This window comes from Geotrypetes seraphini, chromosome 8, assembly GCF_902459505.1.
Source record: "Geotrypetes seraphini chromosome 8, aGeoSer1.1, whole genome shotgun sequence".
NCBI lineage: Eukaryota > Metazoa > Chordata > Amphibia > Gymnophiona > Dermophiidae > Geotrypetes > Geotrypetes seraphini.
In genome coordinates, this window is record NC_047091.1 from 165,053,110 (window position 1) to 165,073,987 (window position 20,878).

Genomic DNA, 20,878 nt, shown 5'->3' on the forward strand with positions numbered 1-20,878 from the left:
TGGGTGGAACTGGGCGGGCCTGGGGGGCAGGTCTTGGGGGTCCGGATTTTACTAGAGTAAAAATCTGGCAACCCTACCGGTGCCTAAGTTAAAAGGAAAATGTTGTGTCAAATGAAACTTAGATAAAATTTTAAGGAGCCTAAACAAAGAGCACCAGAATCGCACCTAATGCCATTGTAGGCGTGGCTAATGCCAGACGTGGCATCAGGCTCCGGTAGGCACCTCCAGAGGCGCGATTCACATCAAAAGGAGGCCTTGAAAACCCTGGCCTACATTTTCAGTGCCTACCTTTGCCGGAGGAGTGATTCTCTAAGTAGGGCCGTTGCATGATTGACACATGGTCAGCGACTGCTTTTAAGGTGGCCGCCGACATCGGCACCATGTAGAGAATCCAGGCCTAAGTGATTTAACGCATACCATGCTAGCACGGTCTAAATGCTAAGATGTTCATTATATTCCAATGGGCGTCTTAGCATTTAGCAAGCGCTAACTTGAATAGCACACACTAAATCGCTTAGCGCTCATTGATTAATTCCCCCCTTAAGTCTGCAAAGTAGAAGCTATGGTTAGTGCATTTCAATTGAAGACTGAAGATTACTCCTGTGTCAGAACCAAAATAACAAGAAACTTACACTTCCCCCTCCCCATTCGTGGTTTCCGCACTCGTGATTTCACATAATGGCGATTTTTTTAGGGGGAGGGGGGAAAAAAACCAAACCCATATTTTTGCCTTTCCCCCGGCATCCCGGCCTTACCTGATGGTTTAGCGGGCTTTTGGGGCAGGAGCGATCTTCCTACGCTCCTGCCCCGTGTAGATCGCCAATAGGAAATGGCTGTGGGGAGTTCCCGTCGTAGTCCCACAGCCATTTCCTATTGGCGATCTGCACGGGGCAGGAGCATAGGAAGATCGCTCCTGCCCCAAAAGCTATCTAGACCACCAGGTAAGGCCGGGATGCCGGGGGAAGGCGGGAGGGAGGCGAGGGTGGGTCAGAGCCGGATATTCGCGGTATTTCCCTATTCGTGGTCCGGCTCTGCCCCTATCCCCTGCGAATAACGAGGGAGATGTGTACATTATTTCAAAAGAAAACATAACAGCTCTTTGTCTACTGACATTTGAGAATTTAAGAACATAGACACTCGTACATGAAGACACTAGACTTCCACCTCTCCAATCTACTGATCGCAACACCAGACTGCAAAGCCTTCAGAAGAGAAGTGAAAACCCTGTTATTCAAGAAATTTATCAAGTCAAGAAAACAAATCGATTCAAAATGATTCACTAAAGTAAGTCGGTGAATCGATTCGAATCAGCGGATTGGGCAGCACTAATTAGCACTAGAGCATATCTGAATACTGATTATGAATATTTGGGTGTGTCTAGATGCCATGACTACTCCAGGTGCCAGCTAATATTCAGACCATCATCCAGATAAGTGTCAGATACAATTAGGACAACCGTGGCGCTGTCCTAACTTTATTCGGGCCCTTGCTCTGTTAGTGAACTGAATATCACTGCTCAGTGTGTAAGTTCCAGCACTGCCCTATGATTTACTGACAGTTTGGCTAGATATCCAGTGATATTATCTGCTAAGTGCTTTAGGGATCCTTTTAGGTGAGCTAATAGATTTAGGGCACGCTATCAAATGAGTGCATTAAGGCTCAGATTCTATAAATGAAGCTCTACTGGTCACTAATAGCAACTTTTGTCGAGGTCTTCCTTTTCTCTTGTTCTTATCAATAGGCCCTGTCTAGTGTGTCCCCATGTCTTTGTAAGTCTTGATGCAGTAAAAAAATCAATCCACTTGGACCCATTCTACACCACTCAGGATCTTGTAGACTTTGATCATATCTCCCCTCAGCCGTCTCTTTTTCCAACCAGAACCAAGGAAGTTATCCTCCCGCTGTACAGGGCGATGGTGTGACCGCATCTGGAGTACTGCGTCCAGTACTGGTCGCCGTACCTAAAGAAAGATATGGCGATACTCGAGAGGGTCCAGAGAAGAGCAACAAAAATGATAAAGGGCATGGAAAACCTCTCGTATGCTGAGAGGCTGGAGAAGCTGGGGCTCTTTTCCCTGGAAAAGCGGAGACTTAGAGGGGATATGATAGAAACTTATAAGATCATGAAGGGTATAGTGAAGGTAGAGAGAGACAGATTCTTCAGACTGGCGGGGGCAACAAAAACTAGAGGGCACTCAAAAAAATTGAAGGGAGACAGGTTCAGAACAAATGTTAGGAAGTTCTTCTTCACCCAGAGGGTGGTGGACACCTGGAGGGCGCTTCCAGAGGGGGTAGTTGAGCAGAGTACGGTTTTGGGTTTCAAAAAGGGATTGGACGAGTTCCTAAAGGGTAAGGGAATCCAGGGGTACAATTAGAGGGTTACTATACAAGACAAAATGCTCTTGAGTAATAGATCACTACAGGTCATTGACCTGGGGGGGCCGCCGAGGGAGCGGACTGCTGGGCATGATGGACCTATGGTCTGACTCGGCAGAGGCCATGCTTATGTGCTTATATGTGCTTTCCTCCTACGAAAGGAGTTCCATCCCCTTTTGAACCTTTTCTAGTGCCGCTATATCTTTTTTGAGAGAAGGAGACCAGAACTGAATGCAATACTCAAGGTGAGGTCGCACCATTGAGCGATACAGAGGCATTATAACATTCTTAGTCTTGTTAGCCATCCCTTTTCTAATAATTCTTAGCATCCCGTTTGCCTTCTTGGCTGCCGCCGCACATTGGGCGGAAGACTTCAACGTATTGTCTATGATGCCACCCTGATCCTTTTCTTAAGCACTGACTCCCCCAAGGTGGTCCCCAGCATCCGATAACTATGATTTGGTTTATTCTTCCCAATGTGCATCACTTTGCATTTGTTCCCATTAAATTTCATCTGCCGTTCGGACTCTCAGTCTTCCAGCAGTTTTTCACAGTCTGCATTACAATTGAGAAATACAGGACCATAAAGTAAACTCCAAAAAGTGAAGAGGAAGGAAGGCCCTGGGGGTCCAGTTACCTGTGCAGAACAGACTGGCATTTACCGGCAATATGGGCCGAGTCGTAGTGCTTGCCCTGCCTCAGCTGCAAGGCAAAAGACTTCATTACGTTAATCTTTTCCATCTGGGCTTTCAAGGCTTTTTCAAACAATTCATGCTTCTGTTGGAGACTCTCCACACTAGCCAGGGAATCCCCCAGGTCTTCGTTGGCGAGGAAAGCTTCCTTGCTGCTCAGCCAGCTCTCATTCTGTTCTACATAGCCAAGGCAGGTCTGCAAATCCCGAGCCTTAGCCAGTCTGAGATTTTGTTCCTGCCAGACGTGGACCAAGTTTGACCAGGCCTGTTCCAGTTTGGAGAGCAACTGTTGTATTTCAGGAGCTGCGTAGTGGCCAGAATCAGCAAGTTTCTGCCCGGTGCACTCAAGTGAGTTGAATCTTTCTCTTCGGGCATCAGTCTCTGCCTTGTGTGTTTTGATTGTCTTTTTTGTTCTTTGTTCATTTTAATGGATGTAATTTTTATATTGTAAACCAACTTGTTGAAAGATGGAATATTATATTATACGGCAGGCGAGATACCCAATATCTCAATATAACACTGCAACTTTGGTATTAAAATTTTAATAAACAGTCCCATTGGTTGAACTTTTGGATATCTCGCTTGCCTTTTTTGCTTGGTTGACATATAATGAGGCAAGAACTCTTCACTTTCCGTGTTTGATATTATATTATATGAAAATAAAAAAATAAACTATCCCAGTAAAAAGGACATTGTCCTGACCTGTCCAGACAGTTATCGAGGCGGAGGCACACATGATAAATATCATCAGCAGCAGGATAACATCCGACAGCTGCATTTTAGTCAGCACTGGTATCTGGGTACAGCCTAGCACTGAACATCTGGGTATTCATTTTTTAAAGCAATACCAACTGTAGGCTTTAAACATTGAGGGGGGGAGGGGAGAGGAAGATTTACAGAGGCCACATACATAGAATCCAGGCCCCTATAACTGTCTCCGTTCCATCAAGAGGGGGGGAGGGGAGAGGAAGATTTACACAAGCCACATATATAGAATCCAGGCCCTATAACTGTCTCCATTCCATCAAGTGTTAAATTATTAAGAAGAGTAATGAATCTTCCACAGATACCATTTGGCTTGTAACAGTCTTCAGTAATATGCCCTTTAACTGTAAACCACCTAATGACTTTCATACCGAGCCACTGGAATCAATTGCCCCCACAGATCCAGGGCAGGATTAACCAATAGGCCAAGTAGGCACGTGCCTAGGGCCCGAAATGGTCAGGGGGGCCCCGATGAAGGAGGGTATCAACATTGTTTTTTCCAAACGGTGATGGGCCCCTCCAGCATCGATCGGCAATGCGGGCCCCCCCTGATCGGCAACGCAGCCCCCCCCCCCCCCATTGACGGAAAGTAAGACAAGCAAGCAACGCGGGTAAGAAAGGCAACGGGAACTGTAAATGTGTAAGTGATGCTGCTTGCCCAAAGCTTCCCTCTGACGCAGCTTCCTGTTTCTGCCTGGGCGCATGGTGGGGTGAAGGGGGCAGGGGGCCCAGTGTACTTGTGTGCCTAGGGGCCCTCAACAAATTAATCCTGCCCTGCACAGATCAGGTCCCTTGAAGGTTTCCTCAACTTTAGGAAAGCAATAAAAACATACCTCTTCACCCAACTCCCCTGCCCATGACCAAAGGATTACAAAGAAATGTATATTAGTACTGGATCCCAGTACGTTAGGAAAACTTATACTGAAAAATCTTGCACTGTAACTATGGCAAATTTAACCTATAAACTGTACATTTGGTATTTGATCTCTAATATATGTTGAGTTAGGATAAAAATTTGTACTGGGAAAAAAACTTGTACTACACTTCCCCCTATCCATATCTATGGATTCACTTTTTTGTGGTTTTAAACCACAAAACTCATTTTCATTTTTCAGGCTATTTTAAGCCCTGTATGCCCCCCCCCCCTTAAGCCTTACCTGGTGGTCTAGAGGGTTTTCAGGGCAGAAGCGATCTTCCCACTCTCCTGCCCCGTGCGGATTGCTCACAGGAAATAGCTCGAGACTACGGGAGCTCAAGGAGGGAGACTCGTAATTTCAAACCGTTCTTCAGATATGTTAAAGGGAAACAGCCAGCTAGGGAGGAGGTGGGACCGCTGAATGATGGAGTCAGGAAGGGAGTAGTGAAGGAGAAGAAAGAAGTCGCGGAAAGACTGAACATGTTCTTTTCGTCTGTATTTACAAATGAAGACACAACCAACATACCGGAACCTGAGCAATTCTTCAATAGAAATCAAGCAGAAAAATTAACATTCATGGAAGTGAGCCTTGAAGATGTGCGCAGGCAGATAGATAAACTAAAAATAGACAAATCTCCAGGTCCGGACGGAATCCATCCAAGGGTTCTGAAGGAACTAAAGGAGGAGATAGCAGAACTACTGCAGCAAATATGCAATCTATCCCTGAAAACAGGCGTGATCCCGGAGGATTGGAAGATGGCCAACATCACGCCCATCTTTAAAAAGGGATCAAGAGGTGACCCGGGAAACTACAGACCAGTGAGTCTGATCTCGGTTCCCGGAAAAATGGCTGAAGCACTGATAAAAGAAAGCATCGATGATCACTTGGAAAGAAACAAACTTCTTATAACCAGCCAACATGGTTTCTGCAGGGGGAGATCGTGCCTAACCAACTTACTACACTTCTTCGAAGGAATTAACAAACAGATGGACAGAGGTGACCCCATAGACATCATATACCTTGATTTCCAAAAAGCCTTTGACAAGGTGCCCCATGAACGATTACTCCGGAAACTGAAGAACCATGGGGTGGACGGAGACGTACATAGATGGATCAGAAACTGGTTGGCAGGTAGGAAACAAAGGGTAGGGTTGAAGGGACACTACTCTGACTGGAGGAGGGTCACGAGTGGTGTTCCGCAGGGCTCGGTGCTCGGGCCGCTGTTATTTAATATATTCATAAATGATCTAGAAACAGGGATGAAGTGTGAGATAATAAAATTTGCAGATGACACCAAACTATTTAGGGAAGCTCGGACTAAAGAGGACTGTGAGGAATTGCAAAGGGACTTGAACAAACTAGGAGAATGGGCTACAAAATGGCAAATGAAGTTCAACGTTGAGAAATGTAAAGTATTGCATGTGGGAAGCAGAAACCCGAGGTACAACTATACGATGGGAGGGATGACATTGAATGAGAGTACCCAAGAGAGGGACTTGGGGGTAATGGTGGACAGGTCAATGAAGCCGACTGCACAGTGCACAGCGGCCGCTAAGAGAGCGAATAGAATGCTAGGTATAATCAAGAAGGGTATTACAGCCAGGACGAAAGAAGTTATCCTGCCGCTGTATCGGGCGATGGTGCGCCCACACCTGGAATACTGTGTCCAGTTTTGGTCGCCATACCTTAAGAAGGATATGGCGTTACTCGAGAGAGTTCAGAGAAGAGCGACACGTCTGATAAAAGAGATGGAAAACCTTTCATACGCTGAGAGATTGGAGAAACTGGGTCTCTTTTCCCTGGAGAAGAGGAGACTTAGAGGGGATATGATAGAGACTTATAAGATCATGAGGGGCATAGAGAGAGTAGAGAGGGACAGATTCTTCAAACTTTCAAAAAATAAAAGAACAAGAGGCCATTCGGAAAAGTTGAAAGGGGACAGATTCAATACAAATGCCAGGAAGTTCTTCTTTACCCAACGTGTGGTGGACACTTGGAATGCGCTTCCAGAGGATGTTATAGGGCAGAATACAGTACTGGGATTTAAGAGAGGATTGGACATTTTTCTGCTGGAAAAGGGAATAGAAGGGTATAAATAGAGGATTACTGCTCAGGTCCTGGACCTGTTGGGCCGCCGCGTGAGCGGACTGCTGGGCAAGATGGACCTCAGGTCTGACCCAGCAGAGGCATTGCTTATGTTCTTATGTTCAAGGCAGCCATTTCCTGTGAGCGATCTGCACAGGGCAGGAGCACAGGAAGATCGCTCCTACCTGAAAACCTGCTAGACCATCAGGTAAGGCTTAAGGAGAGGGGGCTTTCAGGGCTTAAAATAATCGGGGGAAGCGGGGGTTAAGGGCAGAACCGGCCTGAATATTATTTGTGGTTTTTTAATATTTGCGGGCCAGTTCTGCCTCTAACCCCCGCGAATACGGAGGGGGGGAGTGTATAACTATGACAAATTGTAACCTGTTAACGGTATATCATGTATGTTGGCCTGTAACCTGTTCTGAGCTCTTTGGGAAGGACGGAATAGACAATGAAATAACGAAAGAAGTCTGCTGTATTTAGGCGTATGAATTCAGTATCGGACAATGCACACCATTTCTCCTCTCACAACAAAAATATCAAACTCTGTTTCAATATTTACTTACGACTGAGGGACACCGCCAATCCCAAAGCCCACCAGCCCTCGAAGCAGAAGGATCCAGGTATACACTGGGGCAAAAGCACTGAGTATGCCGTAGTACAACGTCCACAGCGCGCTAATCTTTAGCCCCTGTATAAAACAAAGAGAAAAGAGAGCAAGGCCTTAAAAATAGTCTAAAGCTCCTGTTATTTCCACCAAAGTTTTTTGGGGGGAGCTTTTGGAACATCTCAGAGTCTGAAGGATTGCACAGTTCTGGAGAAAGCAGAGCTGGGCATCGCCTACTGGTCAACCAAGAAAGAAACAGTATAACATCTATAAGAGTAGGGTTACAAGATTTTACGTCGGTAAAATCCAGACCCCCTAGACTTGCCCCCAGGCTCACCCAGTTCCATCCATCCCCCCCCCCCCCCCCCACTGCCTGTTCATTAGGCAGGAAGGCATTTGCACATGTGCAGATGTGACATGATGACATCGCGCGCATGCACATGAAGTCACCGCGTTGCATCTCTGGTTAAAGTTATCTGGAGAAAACAAAAAAAACTCTGTGGAGTGACGATGTTCCTAAATGGACTTTATTTGAAAGTGTCAAAGTTCCAAAGGCCCACTGAAATCATCCACATAAAATAATTCCATCCACATAAAAGTAAATCATCCACATAAGAGCCTTAAAGGACCTAGTCCGCTAGGGATACAGGACCCAACACGGCCCACGTTTCGACAAAAAGTCTTCTGCAAGCAGTGTCTGACTTCCGGCTCACCACACAATTGTTTCCCACGTACTCATCTTTATAGGACCCCCAGGGACCCCTGAAGAAGACTCTTTGTCAAAACGCGGACCGTGCTGGGTCCTGTATCCCTAGCGGACTAGGTCCTTTAAGGCTCTTATGTGGCTGATTTATTTTTATGTGGATGGAATTTTATGTGGATGATTTCAGTGTACCTTTGGAACTTTGACACTTTCAAATAAAGTCCATTTAGGAACATTGTCACTCCACAGAGTTTTTTTGGGTTTTCTCTGGATTTTCTTCTTTGTGGATATTTCGGGGTCAATTCCTTTTTTTTTTTTTTAAGTTATCTGGATAAATCAGCTGCAGATAAAGCAGGAAAAGATATCCAGATACCTTTCCTTGGCTATTTTCCATAGCACAGGCTTGTCCAATAGCTTTTTAAGTTTCTGGTTAAAGATATCCCAATAAGCTGGATTTCATCTGGCAAATACTGGCCCCCTAGTTGCTCTTCTGAAGGTATTTTAATACACATCGGACATTATTTTACAAATCTATAAATGTAGAAATAGCAGCATTTACATATGTACATCTCATACAAGTTTAAATATGCCTCGGGTTACTTCCCGGTCACAGCAATATCCTTGCCCGGTCACAACAATATCCTTGCCGTGTAGGCACAAAAAGAAAAATGTAATAATGCACAGAAATTAATTAGTCAAACATTTGGAGTGTGCGTGCGTGCGTGTGTGTGTGTGTGAGTGAGTGAGTAGGGGGGGAGGGGAAGTTTTCTTTAATGTGTAGATCTAATAATCAATAACGCACAGTTCAGGCAAACAAAGCAGGCCCCGCCTGCCTGGCCTTATTAGACACCATCTCATACAAGTTTAAATACTGATTTCAGACAGCCACTAATTTATACTTGGAGATTCACAATATGCAGAAATGTCGAGGGGACATGGTTTCCACGGCACTAAAATCTACATATATTTCCCATTTTTCAAAGGATAGAGACTTATACGGCAGTGACTCACCCAGTTTTGGCTCAGACTCATCCCACAGAAGCACACAATGTAGCTGGCGGTGATCCCAAGACCTGCCAGCTGAAGAGTTCCCTCTGAAGCCCCGCTTGAGCTGTCTGAACCTCCAGGCAGTCAATGACATGCTTCCAGCTGATGATGCCAGCACCCCCGATGCATGTTCAGTTCAACCGGCATTCTCCCCCACCTGTATGCATGCACGTGGGGCGAAGCCAGTTGTAGTGTATGTGTGGATGCTGGTGTTGCAACTGGAAATGCACCTTTGACTTTCCTAGGGTTTAGACAGCTTTGGGTGGGTGGGGAAAGATCTGGAGATGACTCTTCAGCTGGGAGGGCTTGGGGAACCCCACTAGCCAAGGGTTACCAGATGGTTACCTAGGGTTACCTAGGGTTACCAGATGGTTTTACCTAGGGTTACCAGATGGCTTCAGAAGAAGATCTCCCATTATACTCCTTAAGGTTAAAAGAATTTTCCTATTTGCCTTGCCCTGGATCAGTAGCATGGAATGCTGATACTCCTTGGGTTTTGGCCAGGCACTAGGGACTTGGATTGGCCATCGTAAGAATGGGCTACTGGGCTTGATGGACCTATTCTTATGTTCAGAGCCAGAGAATGGCTCAGGCAAAGACAAGCAGTTAATAGCCGAGTTTAGGCGCCACCCCAGAGGATCCTTAGTAGATTCAAGAGGGGATGCTGGGATGCCAGAAGGCATTCTTACCATTTCAGTGGCTAGGAGTCCTACCTCTATATGGATCCGTGTACAGACACATGAGTTTTGATATCAGCGTCTTATGGGTGATGCGTCAATCTGAAGTTCTCTCTAATGCAATGTATTGTTGAGTTCTTGTTTTAAAGGATTGCGTTGGCCACGAGCAAGATTTACTACTAAGCTGATCCCCGGACTGGACTGTGCTTAGCCCAAGAAAGTAAGAATTTGCAAACTAGACTGCTGTATTTATAAATTTCAAGCCTGACAATGGAATCAATCTAAAATGAAAGCAGCAGCTGTGATGTTTCACTGCACACGAATAATGCAGTCAACGATTGAACCGTATGCCACACCTGCAACACTGGCCACGCACACGCTCTGCCACAGGGATGGATAAATATTTCCTGCGGGTGAGCTGGCAGACTTCCTGTTCAGAGCCATCTTCACATAGCACTTTAGCTTGGGGGCCAATGAGTTCAGAGCTGTGATCGGTGGTCCATCAGTAGCCCTTCTTTACTGGTTGATTTCCCGCTGTTCAACAGCTGTTTCAGAATCGGGCCATGACTCTGCGGAAAAATCAATCAGGGCTTGTAGACAGTGTCTGGTTCAGTAGAGTTCACACTCTAACCAAAGCATTTCTCCCAGCCCAGCAAATCAATAACGATGCTCATCTTTCCATTATAAAGCCAGGACGGAAATGCACTCTGAGAAATAAAAGGGCACGAAAACTGCACGGTGGGCTCTAGACGCTCTCTGGATTAATGATGCGAAAAAAGGATTTGGCCAGTGAAACATTTTGTCACTCCACGAAAGCAGACTTTTAGTTATTTTATTTTTATTTTTTTTATAATTTTTATTGCAAAACAGACAATACAAACACAGGAATTAAAATCAAGCAAGCAGACCTGACTACGAGAAAGGGCCGTCTGTTTGAACACTGTTGGACTCTTTTTTGCATGACACTGACCCCTTTCATTCGGAAACAGCTCGACATCTGAGCAGTTTGATATTCTCCCGGGTGCCTGGAATAGGCACGTGGGAGACATTTATCTACTGAAATGTTTTTCTGTATCTATGTATCTTGAAGGGGAGATCCTTCCCCCCTGTACATGTATTTGCTGCTGTTGCTGCTGCTGTTCCCTGGGTGGGAAGGGAGGGAGGTGAGCGGGAGAAGGGAGGGAGGGGGGTGGGGTTGGTTGCTGTTAAGTTTGAACAGTTGCTTGTATTTGTGAAAAGCGCATATTGTATCTGTTTGCTGTTGAATTTGGGAACTTTAACAAAAAAGATTTAAACATAAAATCAAGCAAGCATAGGACATAGCTACAATTCCAACATTTCTGATAACAATGGAAATGGGGCTTTGGCTTTGCTGATATTCTTCTGTTGCGCCTTTCCATTGTTATCGGAAATGTTGGACTTGAAAGCAGACTTTGAAAGAGGTCAGGGAGAAGTTATAACAAGGAAAGGACAATTTTCAAAACAGCTGAATATTATGGGCTCCTTTTACGAAACTGCGTTAGCGCGTTAAAGCCCTAACGCGGCTCAGTAAAAGGAGTCCTATGTTCTCTTAGGGCTCCTTTTGCGAAGCCGCGGTAGCAGTTTAACGCCCAGGTGACGTTTACAGCGAACTGACAAGACTCAAGGTGACCAAAGCCATGGGACCGGACAATCTGCACCCAAGAGTGCTCAAAGAGTTGTGCGATGTCCTGGCGGAACCGCTAGCCGTGCTCTTCAATCTCTCCCTATGTACAGGGAGAGTACCCTTGGACTGGAAAACAGCCAACGTTATTCCTCTGCACAAAAAGGGTTGCAGGACAGAGGCTGCGAATTACAGACCAGTGAGTCTCACATCAATAGTGTGTAAACTCATGGAAACATTAATTAAACGCAAATTAGACATGATCTTGAATGAGGGGAATCTACGGGATCCCAGTCAACATGGATTCACCAAGGGTAGGTCCTGCCAATCCAATCTCATCAGCTTCTTTGACTGGTTGACAAGGAAGATGGACTTGGGAGAGTCTATGGATGTAGTGTACCTGGACTTCAGTAAAGCTTTTGACAGCGTCCCACACCGCAGGCTGTTGAGCAAGATGAAATCGATGGGGTTAGGAGGGACACTAACTGCATGGGTCAATGATTGGCTAAGTGGAAGACTTCAAAGGGTGGTGGTTAACTGTACCCTCTCTAAAACATCAGAGGTGACCAGCGGAGTACCGCAGGGCTCAGTCCTGGGTCCACTCCTTTTCAACATATTCATAGGGGATCTGACTCAGGGGCTTCAGGGTAACATAACTTTATTCGCCAATGACGCCAAACTATGTAATATAGTCAGTGGATGCAAATTGCAGGATAGTATGGCACAGGACCTGCTTACATTGGAAAGACGGTCCTCAACCTGGCAGCTGGGCTTCAACGCTAAGAAATGTAAGGTTATGCACCTTGGAAACGGTAATCCATCCTTGAATGGAGAAACTTTAACTAGGACTTCAGCAGAACGAGATTTAGGTGTAATCATCAGTGCAGACATGAAAACTACCAATCAAGTAAAGAAGGCTTCGTCTAAGGCAAGGCAGATGATGGGATGTATCAAGAGAAGTTTCGTCAGCAGGAAACCTGAAGTCATAATGCCATTGTACAGAATCATGGTGAGACCTCATCTGGAGTACTGTGTACAATTCTGGAGGCCACATTACCGTAAAGATGTGCTCAGAGTCGAATCGGTTCAGCGGATGGCCACCAGGATGATCTCGGGGCTCAAGGGTCTCTCATACGAGGAGAGACTAAACAAATTGCAGCTCTACACTCTAGAGCAGTGTTTTTCAACCGCTGTTCCGCGGCACACTAGTGTGCCGCGAGATGTTGCCTGGTGTGCCGTACGGTCAGGGCCGCCATCAGGGCAGTACCACCAGTCTAGGGAGAGGGGCGGTCCGCCCCACGTGGACAGGAGAGAGCTGGACGGGGGACCCGCGGAGTACAATACATCTCGAGCCGCGAGGCTCGTCTTCTGTTCCTGCCTGCCCTGCAGCTAACATATAGCCGATCGCAAGCGTTCCCCGATGTCAGCGCTGACGTCGGAGGGAGGGCTTAAGCAAAGCCTGCCCTCCGACGTCAGCGCTGACGTCGGAGAATACTTCCGTTCGGCTATTTGTGCGTGGCAGGGCAGGCAGGAAGCAGAAGACAAGCCTTGCGGCTTGAGCTTCGTTTTGCTGAGAAAGTTGCAAAGATGGGCTGGGAGGCAAACACGGAACACAAAAGGGGGGAGGGAGTGCGTTTTGGAAACAAGGCATGAACTTTGGAGAGAGGAAGGGAGGGAAAGAGATGCTGAGGTGGGGGAGGGAATGGGTTTTTGGACACAGAAGGCATGGACTTGGGAGAGAGGAAGGGAGGGAAAGAGATGCTGAGGTGGGGGAGGGAATGCGTTTTTGGACACAGAAGAAATGGACTTGGGAGAGAGGAAGGGAGGGAAAGAGATGCTGAGGTGGGGGAGGGAATGCGTTTTTGGACACAGAAGAAATGGACTTGGGAGAGAGGAAGGGAGGGAATGAGTGTTTGGACACAGAAGGCATGGACTTTGGAGAGAGGAAGGGAGGGAAAGAGATGGTTGTGTACACGGGGAATAGAAGAAAGGAGAATTTTTGGTCATAGGGAGGGAGTGAGGTATAGATAGTGGCATACCAGGGTGGGGGGGGGCGGTCTGCCCCACCCCGGGTTTACGTCCCAAGGGGGTGCACAGCTGGCCACCCTCCAGTGTTGTCCCTAGGCCGGCAAACTGCGGCTCTTTAGCCACTTGAGTGCCACCGCCGTCAACGGTGTTGTTGGCGGTGGCAGCATTATAAAATACTTTCTTTGTGTTTATTTGATTCCTATTCAAGAGAATTACTTTATATATAGTCAATATAGGCACAGAGTTAAATTTTTTAACATTTTCTAATGGTGGTGTGCCTCGTGATTTTTTTCATGAAACAAGTGTGCCTTTGCCCAAAAAAGGTTGAAAAACACTGCTCTAGAGGAACGTAGGTGTCAGTTTGAAAGTGGCCCCCACAATATTAGGTGGTAGGGGTTAAGTGAAAGGCGTACTGACAAACGCCAGGTCCCAGGTTCAGTTCCCTCACATATGACTCACCAGGAAGTAGAATAATAGACACGACCAGAGGTGATTGCATAAAGAATATATTATAGAAATAGTCTTACAGAAAAGTAATATTCATAAGCATTACAATTAAGCAGAGAGCATTACACTAGTGTTCAAGTCAGTATTATCTTGTCTTAGGCTAGTAATTCCCCTACATAGGCCCTGAATGAAAAGGCATTTGCGTTTATCTGTTTTCTTTCTAAACTCCTGAGAATGAGAAACCATTTGTTTCTGAATATCGTGCCATGTGTTTTCTGGAAAATTACCCTCATATGGACCCCCTTTCTTGTCAAAATATTTGTGTACAATATCTGTGAGTTCTTGAAAATCAAAAGGGTTCATATTTGAGGCTGCAGAAGTCTGCCTTGGTTCGTGGGCCTTGCTCATATATTTCATGAGAGAGAATGGGCTTCTAAATGTCCCTGTCTGTGTGTAGCCTTTGAGATTGAAATGCTCCCACTTATGAAGGAGGGAGACTTTAGTTAATAGGTAGAAAATCGAGGTAAAGCGTGTTAGGCAAGAGTCATTGGCATAAAATAATACACTTATGCCCACACTTGCCCACACTGGTTACTACCTGAAATTTACAGGCAGAAGTTTAGCAGGATAAAATATAGAAGAGGAGAGGTGTCAGCTGCCAGTTCCAGTCCAGTGTGCACTGGGCCTTTCACCAGGGCAGAGACTGACAAGAAATAGAATTAAAAGCACAAGGTAAAAAAGTTAAAGTTAGTACAGATGTGGCATGTCTTAATTGAGTGACTGTTTTCACTTTGAACCCTGCTTTTCTTCAGAGCAGCTCAAATATTCTTACATGCAACACCCTAGCAAGCATATAATAGCAAATCATACAATGCAAACTGGCACAGGTAAACTACAAAGACTTTTGATAGTAAAATCTCACCAAATATAAAACCCAAAATATTACTGAAACTTTTCACAATTGTGTCATCCAGTCTAAAACAATTTAAGGGTTCCAAAAGGACTTTTGATTTCTATCTCACTCTGTCTATCAATCAAAATTGAAATAAAATCTCACCAAGTATAAAACCCCACAATATTACTGGAACTTTTCAACAGTGTGTCATCCAGTCTAACGTACAATCAATCTAAGGGTTTTCCAAGGACTTTTGATTTCTATCTCACTCTGTAATCCTATTGCACAGTGCATAAAAAAAAAAAACTTAAATTCTACTTACCCAGATGAAATCATCAGGAAGGACCGAGACAGAGCCCCCAAAATGTCAGTTTGAAAGTGGCCCCCACAATATTAGGTGGTAGGGGTTAAGTGAAAGGCGTACTGACAAACGCCAGGTCCCAGGTTCAGTTCCCTCACATATGACTCACCAGGAAGTAGAATAATAGACACGACCAGAGGTGATTGCATAAAGAATATATTATAGAAATAGTCTTACAGAAAAGTAATATTCATAAGCATTACAATTAAGCAGAGAGCATTACACTTAAGCAGAGAGCAAGCAATCTCACTGCCTTACAGAGGTCAGAGGTAGAGAGGGACATAGAAGGTTGCAGTTCTAGGAAGCTTCGTGTTTCATAGATAAAGGGCAGGATAGACAGAGAGAGGGAGAGCCAAGACAGAACCAGAGTGCCAAGCAAAGAGCCAAGAGGTAGTTAGATAGAAAGAGAGAGAGGTGTGTTGCAGAGAGCAGGCTTTTATACCTTGGAATCTTATTCTGAATAGAGAAAATATTGTATCTCCCAGTATCTTTCTGTTTAGAACTTGCAAACTGTTTGAGACAATGGTCAATTTAATAGACAAAGGAGGGTGAGAAACCTGATGGGATTAAGTCTCTGGCTTGATCTGTGCACCATTATCCTAAGCACCCTCTTAATCAGGCATTAACACCTTTTAGCTAGCCATGATTCAATCAGGGCAATCAGGGCTACTTAAAACAGTTTCCCTGCACACAGAGTCTATCTGCATTCCCATGCCAGAGTTAGATCGATATAATCTCCCAGAGGCCTCTAGGCTGACAGTAGGAAGAGGGGAGATATGATTGAGACATTTAAATACATCACAGGATGTATCGGGGTGGAAGATGATATCTTCTTTCTCAAAGGACCCTCGGCCACAAGAGGGCATCCGCTCAAACTCAGGGGCGGGAAATTTCATGGCGACATCAGAAAGTATTTCTTCACAGAAAGAGTAGTTGACCGTTGGAATAAGCTTCCAGTATAGGTGATCGAGGCAAGCAGCGTGCTGGACTTTAAGAATAAATGGGATGCTTATGTTGGATCCCTGCGAGGGTCGAACTGAAGAAATGGTCACTAGGTACTTAAGAGGATGGGTCAGTAGAGTGGGCAGACTTGAGGGGCTATAGCCCTTTTCTGCCGTCTTCTTTCTATGTTTCTATGTAATAGCGCGCGCTAAACCGCCGGCCGCGCTAGCCGCTACCGCCTCCCCTTGAGCGGGCGGTAGTTTTTCGGGTAGCGCGTGATTGAAAGTCACGCGCATTAAAACCGCGACCGCCGCTTCGTAAAAGGAGCCCTTAGGCTCCTGCGGCTGTCATGGTGATTTTTACAGTCATAAGGTGGCACCTATATGGCAGTAGAGTAGGGTTGGGGGGGGGGGGTTGGAGGGTGCACATGTTCCACCATACATGGAGTGGTCTGAGTGACTTATGGGCCTGGGTCCTCCTCTCTATGGTTCACTAACCCCCCCCCCCCTTCCGGGCTATTTAAGACACCTGTGTGCAGCTCTACTAGGCTTTCCTGTACCAGGTGCTGATGTTCTGGAGACAGGTATGTACTTTTTTATTCTGATGTTTGTGGGGGGTGTGAGGGGGGTCAGTGAACACTGGGAGAATGTGTGGGGGTCTTTACTTTGTCTTTGCAATGGTTATATGGTCACTTTGGATACCTTCTTGGCACTTATACCTGTTTATACATTGTCTAACTTACAACGTTTAAGTTTCATCCAGGATGTCTAGTAAAACATTCAGTTATCCCTGCAGGACAACTACCAATCCAAAGCAAGCAGTGGTTTCCCTCATGTCTTTCTCAATAACAGACTATGGACTTTTCCTCCAGGGAATTGTCCAAACCTTTCTTAAAACCAGCTACGCTATCTGCACAACCTCTGGCAATGCGTTCCAGAGATTAACTATTCTCTGAGTGAAAAAAAATTTCCTCCTATTGGTTTTAAAAGTATTTCCCTGTAACTTCATCAAGTGTCCCCCCTAGTCTTTGTAATTTTTGACGGAGTGAAAAATTGATCCATATGTACCCGTTCTACTCCACTCAGAATTTTGTGGTGCAGGAGTCAGGTCTTGGCCACAGAAGCACCAACACAGCGGGGAGAGGATTGGCGGAGGGAACCAGGACCCTTCTACCAGAAGATCTAGAGGTGCTAGCCCTGTCCCTGGAAGACCAGGAGGAGATAAGAAGCTGGGGGGATGAGAGAAAGATGGAAAGGAGGGAAGAGATTGCAAGGGTGACATCTCGTGAGACTACACTGCACCTTTGGGAAGAGATGGCAGTGCGAGGAAGGGTTGATTGTTGGATCGTTTCTGCCACGGGCCACGGGTCTCAAAGTACTGTTGGTAGCTGTGGTATGTTGTGTTGGACTGGCGTTTGGAAGTGGTGAAAAGCGTGTCCTGCTGCCAGATTGGATTTGCAGGTGGAGTTGTGGATTCTGTAGAGTGGAACTTACCGATAGAACTGTTGCCTGTTACAGCCCTTTGGGAGAGTGCGCTCCAACCATTTCCAGCCAAGTACTTGGCCTGTTTGGGTTGATTTTCACGTTTTTTGTTTTGTCGTGTTTTGTTATTTTGTATTACCACGCTTTGCCACACTATGTTGTGTAGAAGTGCAGAGGGATTTTTTGCTCTGCAACCTGGACCAGTACAGGTTTTTCTCAAGATTTGAGTTTTTTATTCCCGGCTGCAAGAGAAGCTTATGACTAATTTGCCTGAGCCTCGTGGCTGATTTAGGCTGGTGTGTGCTTGGTCTGCCTCACCAAAGTTTCTGAGGCTCGTTTTCAGTAAAATAGTATTTAGGTGTATGTGCCTCTCTCAACGGTGTGGGAAGTTTGTCAAGATTTTTATTGATAAGTGCGAGTTTCTCTCCACATTCGGTTGGCTACATCTGCTTTCGGACCCCTGAGGAAGGTGGTTTGCCGAAACACGGCCCATACCACATTCATGTGGATAGAGGTTTATGCTTTTGGATAAATAAAAAGAAGATTTGGAACATTGCTTGGTTTCCACATTTTCATTTTGTTTGGTGTTGCCGTCACCCACTGTGGAAACTTGGGTCATCCTCTTTTTGTTTCCCTTTGGGAAGAGACAAAGTAAAATTTAAAACATTCCTATTCAAGAACGCTTATGATATGTAATCCTTAACTTCAGAACAATACAAAAGAAGGAAGAGCATACTCCCCACCAATTGTGTTGACCTTGTGTTCTTTCCTATTGTAAATTGTATTTCTCCCCCCTTTCTCTCCTGTTCCAATGTCCTATATGATTGTTTTGTCTTAATTATGTCTCCCCAATGATTTTAAAATTTAATGTTAAGATTCTGTACAGCGTTTAGACAACTTTTTAGGCAATATATCAAATTTTAAATAAAACTTGCCCCCTCTTTTACGAAACTGCAATAGCTGTTTCTAGCGCAGAGATTAATGCTGAATGGCCCGCGCTGCTCATAGGATCTCAGTGAGCGTTGGGAGCAGCGTGGGCCATTCAGCGCGGCTCCCTGCGCTAGAAACTGCTATTGCAGTTTTGTAAAAGGAGGCCTTGGAAAACTTGGATACAGTGGGAACTCGTGGCAGCCATTTTGGTTTGCGGCTCTGCACAGGGCAGGAGCGCACAAAGGTCGCTCCTGCCCTGCTTCACCGCTAGACCACCAGGCTTTAAAAAGTAAGTTGTGGAGGGGTCGGGGAGGCGGGAGGGAAGTGGGGGGGTGAGTCAGAGTCAGCCCTATAGTTATTCGTGATTTTTTGTTATTCACGAGCCGACTTTGCCCCTAACCTCCTCGAAAATCTGAAGTATTATTAATGCTGAAGCTCTGGCAATAATGAAAGGCGTTATTTTAATTTGAAATAGACTTGCAAGCTCACCGTTTTTCGGCCATATTGGTCAGACATGTTTCCCCACAGCGAAGAGCTTGACATCATCCCGACAAATACCACCTGCAGAAACATTAGACAGAGTAATTCTAATTACCAGTGGGTGCGGAGAAGAGTTCAACATGAGACTAAGGTAAAAAAGCAACATTTCTTTACATTTGTTAATCCGATTTATTACCAGCTCAAGGTGATTAACAAACATAAATTGCACAAATCATAAAACAGCACTGAAATTCATTAACAAGACAACTATCAAATCATACCTGCACTAGTTAAATAAATCTGATCATAATGCTAACACATATTCACATAATTAAAAACATCAAAACGATAACAAACTTGTACATCATTCCTGCCTGCTCCCATATATCATACTGCAAGCTGGATGCACAAAATATCAAATCCCCATTGATCAATGAATGAGCTTTACAGGCTTCCATCTGAGGCAGGCACTCTCAGTCCAGTCCTCAGGATGCAGCCAGCCTGCCTGGCTTTCAGGATATCCACAATGAATATGCATGAGGTCAGTTTTCATGCATTGTCTCCCTTGTATGTAAATCTATCTTGTGTATATTTACTGTGGGTATCCTGACCTGCTGAGTGCAAGGCCAGAATGTACGGGCAAATACACCTATAGCTCAAAAGTTTAGGAAGGCAAAGTCAGATATACTCAAGACTCGGAAGTAGGGTTACAAGAGGTCCATATTTCCCCGGACATGTTCTCCTTTTGAGGACACGTCCGAGGATCCGGATGGTTTTTCAAAAACCCGGCACTTTCTCCGGGTTTTAGAAAGCTTCCCGTCAAAATCACGTCAGGAAGGGGCATCCACACTTGTGCGGACGCAACGCAGTGACCTCGCGCGCGCATGCACGTGACGTCATTGCATCATGTCAGCGCAGCAAGGGAGGTTGGCGTAGGGCAGTGGTCTCAAACTCGCGGCCCGGGGGCCACATGAGGCCCGCCAGGTACTATTTTGAGGCCCTCGGTATGTTTATCATAATCACAAAAGTAAAATAAAACAGTTTCTTGATCAAATGTCTCTTTAGCTATAAATGACAATATTATTATTAAGACTTAGCCAAAAGGAAAGATTTATAAACTATAAAAAGTTTTGCCTCATGCTAAATTGTCATTTCTTTAATAAGACATTAACTATTTTTTCTGAGGCCCTCCAAGGACCTACAAATCCCAAATGTGGCCCTGCAAAGGGTTTGAGTTTGAGACCACTGGCGTAGGGTTACCAGATTTTTGCTTTAGTAAAAGCTGGATCCCCTAGACCCGCCCCCCAGGCCCGCCCACTTCCACCCATCCCTACTCCAGGACTGGGTCATATAAATAGAACTTGCCCTTGAAAATTTGGGCTAGTACAAACGTACCTGTGTGCATGCTAAGTGGAAGGACATTTTCTCTGGGAATTTACCCAGGGAATTAGAGTGGAGGAGTGGCTGAGTGATTAGAACTGTTGCCTCAGCACCCTGAGATTGCAAGTTCAATCCCAGTACCACTCCCTGTGACCCTGGGCAAGTCATTTAACCCTCCGTTCCCCAGATACTATAGTTAGATGGTGAGCCCACCCAGACAGATAGAGAAACACTTAGGGCTGCGGTAGTGTTTTTAGCGTGCGCTGCAGATTATCATGCGCTAACCCCCCGTGCTACGTGGAGAAACTAACGCCAGCTCAATGGAGGCGTTAGCATCTAGCGTGCGCGCCAAAACCGCTAACACAGCTTAGTAAAAGGAGCCCTTAGCCTATCTGATCACCATTCAATGTAAGCCGTCTAGAT

The 20,878-nt window shown here is 45.5% G+C and overlaps 1 protein-coding gene across 1 annotated transcript in view; it reads right to left on the reverse strand.

The window, feature by feature from the left end:
- Positions 1-20,878, reverse strand: part of SVOP (SV2 related protein) — an 81,859-nt gene that overhangs the window by 39,811 nt on the left and 21,170 nt on the right. The window contains exons 5-6 of the mRNA XM_033956002.1: positions 19,085-19,156; positions 7,402-7,526 (exon numbers count right to left, since the gene is read on the reverse strand). Of these exons, the coding sequence (XP_033811893.1) occupies positions 7,402-7,526; positions 19,085-19,156 (197 nt within the window). The remainder of the gene's footprint in view (positions 1-7,401; positions 7,527-19,084; positions 19,157-20,878) is intronic.